Source organism: Homarus americanus, unplaced genomic scaffold (assembly GCF_018991925.1).
Source record: "Homarus americanus isolate GMGI-L3 unplaced genomic scaffold, GMGI_Hamer_2.0 scaffold18429, whole genome shotgun sequence".
NCBI lineage: Eukaryota > Metazoa > Arthropoda > Malacostraca > Decapoda > Nephropidae > Homarus > Homarus americanus.
Window position 1 is genome coordinate 1 of NW_024712224.1, and position 11,827 is coordinate 11,827.

Genomic DNA, 11,827 nt, shown 5'->3' on the forward strand with positions numbered 1-11,827 from the left:
CTTTTGATAATAAAAATAAAATACTGCTACAGTTATTATCTTATTCATTAAAAGACTTAGAACAAAATACACTAAAATATAATGGCTGTTAGCATAAGAATTATATATTTCTAATGTTGCAGTTGCTGCTGCACTGTTGCCATGTCTTGAATCTATTTTCAGTAACATCGGTGTATGACGAACAGTGCTATAGTGAATTACTTTTCAGGTTTTAAACAACTGCCGTCAGTCCTTAGCCCTCTCATTAACCAGGGTGTTCCTGTATATAATAAATACTGTATGCAAAACCTTTTGTATTTTGTGTTTTACCGAGGATGACGAGGTAAGCATCAGCCGACTTCTTGAGAAAGTTTTTGGTGTATCACGAGAGCTACCATGGGTACTGCTGCTGCTGCTGAGTAAAATCTTCTTTGGTCGAATAACCTACATAGGAAAAAAATATATCAATTATAAAATTTAGTAAAGGCATCATTCAGAACAAAGGAAAGTGTATATTGTATATAGAGTATACCATATGCAGTATGTAATACTACTGCACATTTCCCCAGCTGCAAACAAGGTGTCACTCAAATCAAGGACATATCCACTTACTGCTACAATTCCCCTGGAGTTTAGCAAATGCCGACCTTTCCAAAATGTCTAAATGCTCAGCAACTGCTTCTTCCAGTTGAAGTGATAAGTAGAAGAGATTAAAGTATAGAATCCCATCCATATAAAACAACAATAATATCCCATACATAACAAATAATGTAAATACTGTAAATAAAGTGATGTTAAACAATACAGAATAATGAAAGTAAAGTAATGTAAAATATGGGATCTTAGAGATTTTTGTAGTGAATGTATTGGATCCCATTCATAACTCGGGGACTGCCTGTAGTTCACATCACCAAATTGTGGAAGAGAAATAAAGATGATCAAGCTCACTCCTTATATTTTTAATCCCTATTTATATCTCTTTTAATTGAGTTTATGACTCAGTTGGACAGCACAACTATAACAGTAATAAGAAAAATACAAAAAAACACCCAAGTTTGAAAATACAGTACCTTATCTGAAGGACAAGTTGCAGGTGGGGTTCTGGCAGGGGGCTTTATCCGAACTCTCTGGGAGTCTGGAGTCTGAAATAAATACAGTGAGTTAATATATTATTGACATAGTTCAGCTTTTTTTCAAGATGAAACACGAAATTTGCTGCATGCATTTGATTTATCTTAATATGATGGAACATACACTAACCCCTCCATAAATTTAACTATGAAATACTTACAGGTAATTCTGACATGGGGAGAAGTCACGAATTATCTGAGAGATAGAAACCTGACAAGAGAAATGGGCATAAAACAATGAAGATATGATGAAGCCACCATTGAAGAACATTCCAGGGATTAACAACTTAATATTCTTGATTAAAGCTAAACAATAAATGCCATCTTTGATTAAACCACATCACAAAAGTAATTTTTTTTTTAAGAATGCCAGGCCACTGTTAACAATATTGGTATATACGTCAAGTGCTGTCATACTAAGAACCGCTCTCCAATAATTACCATTCCCAGTACAGTACAGTATGTGATCTCAGTATATGAGGACTAACATTAATCAAACCATTCATTTAATACAGTAATCTTTCACCACTGCCTCGTACAGTAAATATAAATACTGTACTGTACATACATTTCATAAATCTGCAATTATACCAGTACAGTTCTGATTGATTCAAGTCTGGTAATAAGGTTTATGAGTAAAAAAGGGTGCAATACTTGTACTATACTGTTTGTTGTTACCCATTGCAAAATTAAATTACTGTACACTACAGTGAAACCTCTATTTAACGGACAATGTAGAAAGGAGACTCCGCTATATAGAGGACCCGTTTTATGTGAATCCCACATCTAATGAACTACAGTATGTTAGATAGAGATAAAAGTCTCTTATATTGAGGATCCATTTGATATGAAACCCCATCTAACAGATTATATGGAGAGAGGAATCCATTATATGGAGGTTTCATTGTAAGAATGGACATCGAAAACTTGAAGAGTGTACAGTTGCTATCTACTGTACTTTACAAAGAATGCATTTAAGTAGGTAGAGTTCACTCAAAATAATAGGGTTTGGTAGTGGCAAAGTAGTCCCATGAAAAAGAAACATACTTTATTTAAAAAAATTCTATGTTTACTGCTATACAAGTGAGGAAGAAATTGTGGATGAACAGGAAGAACTAATCTAAGAACAAAGATGCACAAAGGAAATGCTTACCATACTACAAGTTTAATAACTAAAAGGAATTTCAAATTCTAGGTGCTGTACATGTGGATTTTGGCCATTAAGAGGGATGCACCAATATACAATACATACATAGAGTGACCATATATGAAGGATAGTATACTGTATATAAATACAGCCAGGTGATGCAAATACAGCACACTATCATTTCATAAGATATCAATGATTAAAGTAAAGTTAGTTTTTTGGGGGAAAGGGCCATTATATCTGCACATTTCAAAATGTAAGTAAACCCGAATAGCTTCTTTGCAAATAAAAATCAACACAACCTCCACAACCCATTACAACTCACGAACATTAAACATTTATTAGCTGTTTAATGGTGAAATAGTTCTGATAAACAATAAGCACCAATATACTGTAATTCCCTGTGAACCCATTAATTTCCCCTTTCTAATATTACCACCTCCTAATTAACAATACCCTTACATTACAGTACTGTATGTTAGCCCAAGTAAATGCTCTCAGTACTGAAAAAATCAAACCTCCGAATATTTCATTGCTTTTTTCAACTCGGCACCTCTTGCAATCTCTAGGGCACGTTTTAAACTCCTGCGATAGTTCTTGTTGAACTCTCACCCTGTTAAAGGAACATTTGAGGCTTCTAGAAATGAATATATAATCGTAACAGTACAGTAATAAGTTCTTCATTAATGTTAAATAGTACATTTTATGTAATTTACACTATTATTCTATCTACATTTTGTAATTTTCTATTCTCTGCTCCTATACTGTATACATAGGGCATATCAAGGGAAACAGAAACCTCAAGAACAAAATGGTCATGCCAGAAACACTCGAAATACACAAAAACATAACACACATAATGAAGCCATTTACAAATTTCAATGATTACTATCAGAAACTCACCTCCTTTTGGGTCAGGACTGATTGAAAGCTAACAACCATGAGATATAGCAATCATATATTATTTGTAATATCTAAAAGGGAAGAAAAAAGGTAAATTGGAAACTCTTGTAAATGGTTGGTTAGCCTTATATCTTTAGACTAAGTGACAGTCCCTGTGCATATCAGATTGCACCCAAGAAAAATACAAACTCACCCAGAATGGTACCTTAAACACTTGAACATAAAAATCATGGCAGCCCTATGAATTGTCATGGAAAAGACTCATATTAAGTATGCCAACAGTCAGAAATGGCAACTTAAGACAGCTTGCTGAAAGGCCTATTCACATGACCCTGTTGGTGGTGGCAATAAATATCTTTAAACATTAATGACTTCTGGCAAGAGACAACGTCCTGTTCACTAGCATAGTCAATGGCTTTTCTTTCAATTACTGTAGTGTAAGTCTAATTTGCATTAGTAACTTACTCCCTGTACAAATGCACCTCAACCTATTATATTCATGTCAGGTTTAGTAATAATTTCTCAAATACTGTACTATATTTTCTAAAAGTTTACATATAACCAAGAGGAGCTTCTCACCTTTGCATGTCTAACTCGTGCATGTCGTGTTACATGCGCTGGGGAGTGTGTTACCTGAAAGATAAAATATCCATTATATAAACAGAAATGGATATTTGCTTTATGTGGCCATCACAAATACAGGAGTCATGGACAAGCAATAAAATTACTCACAACTCACTGACTTATACTGGGAGGATTAAAAATATATATACAGTATAGTCTCGGCTTACGCCTTTGGTCATTTACGCGGCACCTTGCCAGACTGGCAATTTTTATTTACACGGTTCATTCCATCATTTACGCGGAAAGCGGCGCGGGCAGGGTGCACACAAGGTCACCCAGTCAACAAAACATTACCGAGTTCTTCACCCGCCACCCACCACGGCCAGCCCAAGTCAGTGATAGTGAGGATATGGACTTTGAGGGGTTTGACAAAGAGGCCCTGCAAGCCTCTGTGGTGGATAGTGATACAATTGATACAAGTGATACAGGTGAGGGCCAATTAATCTGCCCTCTGCCTCAGAACCAACCCCCCATCCCCGTGTGCCCAGCCATCTTTTCTACTAATGTAAGTGTTAAAAAACCTAATATTATTTATATTTCTTTTAAATATTAATTGTGTGTGCATACCATCATAAAATTAAGATGTTATTTTTACTACAACGTACTATTGTGTCAGAAAAAGTGTAGTTTGGGGGTCGGCCCAGTCTCTATTTCAATTAATCCCATATGTTCTGTTATTTCGTTTACACGTTTTACGCGGACCTCCACGGTTTCAATTGACCGCGCAAATGAAGACTATACTGTATACAGTTTTTTTTTACCAGAGTAACGAACTCAACCACTTATAAACACACCTCACACTCCTCAGAAGTTAGCTCTTCAACCTCATTAAGGGTTTCTCCAATGTGATTCTGATATGCAGTTGCCAATTCTCGTACAGTACAGCCTGTTTTTGAGCTGAAATATGATAAATTGATTAAATAAACTAAAAAAAAATGCAAATGTAGAGATCAAAATGATACTGGCATGATGTCATCTCCACCCCCACCAGGAAAATAATAAAAGTATCCTAAAAACAAATGGCCCCACTTTACTGTAAACCTACTTTGTATAACAGGTTTTTTTAATTAAACAGAAACAGATTTGTTCACCACCACTGCAGAATTAGGCTATTTGTCCCTCCCTCCCTCCAGGACCATAACTTTAAAACTATGAAATATTGCATCTTAATGAAGCTTTACCACATTATGCATAAGTGGAATGAAATTTGTCAAATAATATTTTGTCCGTATCTTCAAGGATAAAATTAGGCATATTAATGAAGTGTTCATGTCCACCCTGAAACCTATGAACCAAAAAGGATATCAAGGTACATTAACACAATGTAGCAACTGCCAGGCAATACGTCATGGACCAAGTGGGGACTTAACCTTCAAGGTTACAGCAGTACCCTGGATACAGTACAGAAATCTGTCTGTATTCACTCCACAACTTCTTAACCAATGAAAATATCCCCATGACACACTGGTGCAACTTGCATCGCCAAAAGACAAAGTGTCATGCACAGTCCCGATTGAGGTCTAACTTATAAGGGAAAGTTCATCTTCAATATATAATAAACAACTTATATCCTTCTGTAACTCTTTAACTAATATGGAAATTATCTTGAAATATCAACACAATATACTCCACTACCAGACAATGTCAACTTTAAAGATCAACAATGTTTTTACAATTGTTGACTGATTACAACAAGATTATCAGAGAGAGATCACCTTTTCCCAATATCACTTTACTCCTGACTTCTTCACATCACTGACTGCTTAAGATCATGGGGAAACATGCTATACTGTCGAAAGTTTCAGAGCAATCACAAAGTTTGTTTATAAGTCTGATCTTCACCTTGATCTCTGGTTATGCCCCTGACTATAAAGGGAAGACTAAAAATTGGCATAAGGTATAAAAAATAAAGGCTTTGCTAATGCATACTTTGGTAAAGTTTCAAAATAAAATACAGTTGGTCCTCACATTAAGCGGTCCCGCATTCCGCGTTTCACCGTTAACGCGGTGCCTTGCCAGAACCTAACATTCTTACATTCCGCGGTCGTGAACCCCATTACGCGGAGAGCGGCTGGCAAGCCGCGCCATTTTTGGATCCAAACCTCCCGCCATCCGCCATGTTGTGTAAGAGGCGCGAAAATGGTGCGCACAAGGTCGCCCAGTCATCAAAACATTACCGAGTTCTTTACCCGCCACCCACCACAACCGGCCCAAGTCAGTGATAGTGATAATTATAGTGAGGATATGGACTTATATGGACTTTGAGGGGTTTAACAAAGAGGCCCTGCAAGCCTCTGTGGTGGATAGTGATACAATTGATACCAGTGATACAGGTGAGGGCCAATAATCTGCCCTCTGCCTCGGAACCAACCCCCCATCCCCGTGTGCCCAGCCATCTTTTCTACTAATGTAAGTGTTAAAAAACCTAATATTATTGATATTTCTCTTAATTATTAATTGTGTGTGCATGCCATCATAAAGTTAAGATAATATTTTTACTACAACATAGTTGTGTGTCGTCAAAAAGTGGAGTTTGGGGATCGGCCTGGACTCCATTTCAATTAATCCCATATGTTATGTTGTTCACTTTACGCGTTCCTCACTTTCCGCGGGACCCTCCGGGTTACATTAACCGCGTAATGTGAGGACCAACTGTACTGTGCATACTTTAGAGTTCTTAAATTTTGATAACAGTTGGAGAGATGGATAACTAAAATCTAGTCCTCATATTTTGCAAAGCAGCAGGGGACAAAAGAGTACATTTCATGAACATAGTAACTTTGACCTTAGTGAACCACTCAATCCTCCTCCCTCACTTTAACTTGTATACTGTTCCTTTAATGAAATAATTTTATTGTCTATGGCCATTATCTGCACATTTTACAATCATTATACTGTATATTACTATTCTCCACCTATTACACCTCAAGAGCATCACTCACCCAGCAAATGTTCGTGGAGAATGTTTTACAGGGGTCATCGCGCGTGTCCCCTTCTGGCGTACAGTAGAAGACATTGGAGAGTCCTTGTCTGAATTTGGTGTACAGCAAGCACGCTTAAAACTAGTGTGTACTGGACTACCTGGAGTTACAACTTGGACAGTTGACGACGATGGACAAGGGCTTAATAATAAAGCTGGCAACTGGCGCACCTTAGATCGATTATCCGGCGAACCGGCCCAAATTCTGTGTTCTGAGTAGATGTAGCAGCCATTACAGTATTCTCAGAGGTATAGGAGGTCGCTGGAATTCTTATAATTTGGTGATCATTTTGAATATAAACATCATATATTTTTCATTAAACATACAAATTTTAGATAAAAAATTTTCTCTAGGTAACTATGTTATCTTTTGTGCAAAATATATGACATTTATATTCAAAATATTCCTGGTCTTACAAGGAATCCAGCAATGTCAATTGTATTATCCTAACTTTAGTTTGAGGTATTATTTATTAAAATTTAGTGGTTTTCCCCCAAAAATTTCTCTGAGAGGGAAGAGCCAGCGAGTGTAGTGTGAGAGAGGGAGGGAGTTGAGTCCATTATTTGAATGGACATTAACTTGGCGACTGTATTTCTCTATTTCTCTTAAGTATTAATTGTGTGCATGTACCATCATAAAATTAAGATGTTATTTTTACTACAACATAGGTATGTGCCTTCAAAAAGTGGAGTTTGGGGGTCGGGCCGGTTTCTATTGGAATTAATCCCATATGTTCTGTTGTTCACTTAACGCGGATTTCACTTAACGCGGGACCCTCTGGGTTCAATTGACCGCGTTAAGTGGGGTACAACTGTGTATATATATATATATGTAACCGGTCGGAATTTACTGGACTTTAATTTCTCACTTGACTTGGGGTTTATTAAAAATTAACAGATGGTAATGGCAGTGGAAGCGCCCCTTTGAGAAAAATCCCGAACCAGCACAAGAACACTTAAATCTACTAAACAAAATGAACTGTCCGTGACCCGTGGAAGGATAGCGTCTGTGACTGGGATGAATGAGACACACTGTAAAATTTAGACACTTATATTCCCTCCAACACTACAAACACAATCAAATAATGGTACACCAATATGCGCACCTCTTAACTTAAACTTAAAACACTACTCTGGGGACTAAAAATTATACATGATATAGAAATTATTAGAAACACAGGCAACAATAAATTTGAAGTATTAAGAAATGTTGCTTGCACACATGAAACAGGCCTTAAGGGCTTTCACAAAATAATATCAGTCACTTAGGAAATGGTATTAAAAAATAAGAAATTAACTACTCTACAATGAATAGGCCTTAAGGGCTTTCAACAAAATAATATCAGTCACTGAGGAAATGGTAATAAAAAATAAGAAATTAAATACTCTACAATGAATAGGCCTTAAGGGCTTTCAACAAAATAATATCAGTCACTGAGGAAATGGTAATAAAAAATAAGAAATTAAATACTCTACAATGAATAGGCCTTAAGGGCTTTCAACAAAATAATATCAGTCACTGAGGAAATGGTAATAAAAATAAGAAATTAAATACTCTACAATGAATAGGCCTTAAGGGCTTTCAACAAAATAATAGCACCCCAACAGATGCACACTTCCTAACCTAACTTAACCACTACTCTGGGGAACAAGGTTATACCTGAGATCAGAATTATGAAGAACAATTAGATGCATTAAAAGAATCAAATCACAGTATCACTCTGGTTCCACTTAATGGCACAAACATTCAAAAACAATACTATCAAAATTATTTAGGACTATTAAACTACACACGTCAAGATAATATCAGTCTGAGGAATGGTGTTAACTACACCCGTAATAAAGGAGGGAAGATGTTCCTCTAGGTATCTCCTAGAGACCTAGACTCACGGTCTCAGTGTGTGACCATTAGTTTACTCAGATAGCTTCAGTGTACTCCCAGTGCGTCCATAAAGCGGAAGGGAGTGAGCCAATCAGACCTTGTACAGTTGAGAGAAACTTTAGCTTCCCGTTAGCAAGAGGGTTTCACTAAGCTGCTCGGGACATGTGGTGTTGTGCACCCGAGTGGTAAGAACTGATCACCCACTGTGGATGCTGGTCCCGTCGTTTTAGTTGTCGGAAGCACTCGTTCACTCAAGAGATCCTTTGCTACCCCGCTAAACAGTGACAGGCCTACACTGATCGGTCCAATGGCGACAATCGCCACCCTCAATCATCAACGGCAGTCTCAAACGGCAGTCAATCTCTCGCAGTCAACTCCGGTCAACTCCAGTCAAGTGGGTTCTGACGGAAACCCTGAAATGAACTCACTGTTAGCTCTAGTTTACTTTACCACTGCCCTATCTAACCCTGTCTGAGATCGCATGAGACTTACTTGTTATACGGCAATAGCGCAACACAGGTGACTAGGCCACGTGACTATTTCTGTGACGGACGCCCAGGGACGTCTTGTTTTGTATGAATCCTCCCCGCGACTGAGGGCCAGCCAGCGTCGCGTCCTCTCAAGGCGTTAGCTTAGGCCTACGTGACATATTTTCCGCCTAACTAATAACTCCTTGGGACACCCGTAACATTATTCAGACTGATAAACGATCTATAATAATTTCAAATTCAATAATAGTCCCTTACTTCATGAATCGCATCATTATTAATTCGGTAAATTACATTTAATATCATATAGGCCTAGTTCCGCAATCTCTCGCTATGAGCAGGCAGCGCTCTCTCCCCTCAGATGACCTTGAACGCTCAGTATCGCTAATGGCGGGGCATTTGAAATTACTCTGAAATTTCTGAATATTACATATATATATATATATATATATATATATATATATATATATATATATATATATATATATATATATATATATATATATATATATATATATATATATATATATATGGATCCTTATTTGTGTTTACTATTTCATCCTGGTTGCTGATTTCATTTGTGGCCATGTTGACTAGATTGGTCATATCACATTGAGCACCTGGGGTCCCAGAGTGGGGTTTGGACTGAAGAATTTCCTCAAGTAATCTGTTACTTTGCTCAGGAGCAGGATTTCTGAATAAAAAATGTTTTTGCATTTTTAATTTTTAACATCTTTAACAAATATTGAAGAACAAACTATTGCTATGGAAAATGTTCCTGCTACAGTGACAAATTCCAAATAAAAAAATCCATATTTAAGTTACATTCATAAGTGACATGTCACACAGAAAAAATTTGCTTTCTCATTTTATTCCTCATAGTCCATGAACTGTACACAAAACACAAAAAAATAACTCATTACCTGGCAGTAACTTACCTCATGTCAGTCTTGAGGGTGTGGGCATTGAGAGCCTGAGTGAAACTTTCTGAGGTGGGAAGAGTGAAGGTTGGACCAGCTGCCAAACTAGGTGGAGGTGGGTCGGGTACACCTTCAAATAAAATAAATTTTCTTAGCTCCAACAACTCGATGCATACCGTATATCTCGGCCTATAAGGCGTCGGGGTGCATAAGACGGCCCCCCCAAATTTCCATTTAAAAAGTAGTTTTTGAGCTCTATTCGCTGTATAAGACCAGTACCCCAAATGTGACACTTACCCACTGACTCAGTAGTCCTCTACCAACCATCCTTGGTTTTTTAAAATAAGGCCAATTCACTTCAAGTAATGTCATCAAATGTTACCCGCTGGTGTAGTGTAAACACTAGTGACGTCACTGAAGCGTCTGCTATTTACCGGTAACTGGAACTAATGTCGGTGTCGAGTAAAATTTTTCCATTTACTTGAAATGGATTTACCGATTTATTTGTTTATTTATAATATACTGTAACATATTAAACACACTGCAAGTATTTTCTTTAATTTATATGCTTGCTTCACACGAGACGATCGGTGGTGGGAGTGTTACCTCGTCTCGGTGGTGGGACTGTGTTCCCACTGTTTACCGTACTTTTTTTTAGTAAGTTCTTTTTTGTTATATTTTTTACTAAAAGTGTTATTTTATGTGGATAAAAATGTTACAATGGACTTAAAACTATAAAAAATCATCTAAGCATGCTTGAAAACATACATATCGACACCAAGATCACCCAGATTGACCAACTACATCAATTTCTATAAGAAAAATCAACTTTTGAAGGTCAATATGGCGGCCATCTTGAAAAATGGTCGCCATCTTGAATTTTTAAATGGCCAATCAGGCAGACTTGACTAGTAACCATTAGAGAATTACCATGCCAAATTTGGTGCTTGTACCACCATTTTCATGATTCTCTTGAAAAATTGCATTTAGCTGCCCCACTAATGTCACCACTCCCATCTCAACATGACACTCGTATACTGAAATATTGTATTTCATACTACATATGACTTTACAAAAAGAAATGTCCACGTCTGGTTAAATAACTCTTGTAGATATAATACCAGTTGAATAAACGAAACTAAAAAACTGGAGATTGTAATTACAGTGAAGCCTTGACAACTCCATTATGAAGTTAGGGATTAGATGACGCCAAATACAATCACCTTAATGCACTTTAAGAGAGAGGAGTCACCGTGCCAGGGCTTAATATTATCCTGGACCCTAGAGGTTGATGACGTATTCAGTGTCGGGCAGAAATACATCGATGTACACAGCACATGATCCCAATCAACTCCAGTATAGGTGTTAATAATGTAGAGGTGACCAGGTGTGTTGCACGTTGGTAGTGTTGGATGGTGATGCAGGAAAGAGGTAGTGTGTTGAGGGTGGTGTGTGGTTATGACTCACTCCCACAACCCCCCCACACCACTCACACATCCTCACAACTGTACCACAAAGCCCCCACACTACTCATACAGCATCCTCACAACACTACCACAACCCCCCCACACCACTCACACATCCTCACAACTGTACCACAAAGCCCCCACACTACTCATACAGCATCCTCACAACACTACCACAACCCCCCCACACCACTCACACATCCTCACAACTGTACCACAAAGCCCCCACACTACTCACTTTGCATCCTGCTAACACACTACCACTGCACAACCCCCCCCACACCACTCACACACATCCTCACAACTGA

At 37.7% G+C, this 11,827-nt stretch overlaps 1 protein-coding gene across 1 annotated transcript; it reads right to left on the minus strand.

Moving 5' to 3' along the window:
• Positions 1-225: 225 nt before the first annotated feature.
• Positions 226-6,959, minus strand: LOC121859477. The gene is made up of 5 exons (XM_042356311.1): positions 6,726-6,959; positions 4,578-4,680; positions 3,739-3,792; positions 1,050-1,121; positions 226-423 (listed from the first exon to the last, which is right to left on the minus strand). The coding sequence occupies exons 1-5, from the start codon at positions 6,797-6,799 to the stop codon at positions 226-228; spliced, it is 501 nt and encodes a 166-aa protein (XP_042212245.1). The 5' UTR covers positions 6,800-6,959.
• Between the last annotated feature and the right edge of the window lie 4,868 nt (positions 6,960-11,827).

Bases quoted from the DNA above. Each gene is read 5' to 3' on its own strand.
- LOC121859477 (XM_042356311.1), bottom strand. From the start codon at position 6,799: ATGTCTTCTACTGTACGCCAGAAGGGGACACGCGCGATGACCCCTGTA. The intron at 3,793-4,577 runs GTGTGTTTATAA...TTTATCTTTCAG, and splicing joins TAACTTCTGAGGAGTGTGAG to GTAACACACTCCCCAGCGCA. The intron at 424-1,049 runs GTACTGTATTTT...TTTCCTATGTAG, and splicing joins CAACTTGTCCTTCAGATAAG to GTTATTCGACCAAAGAAGAT.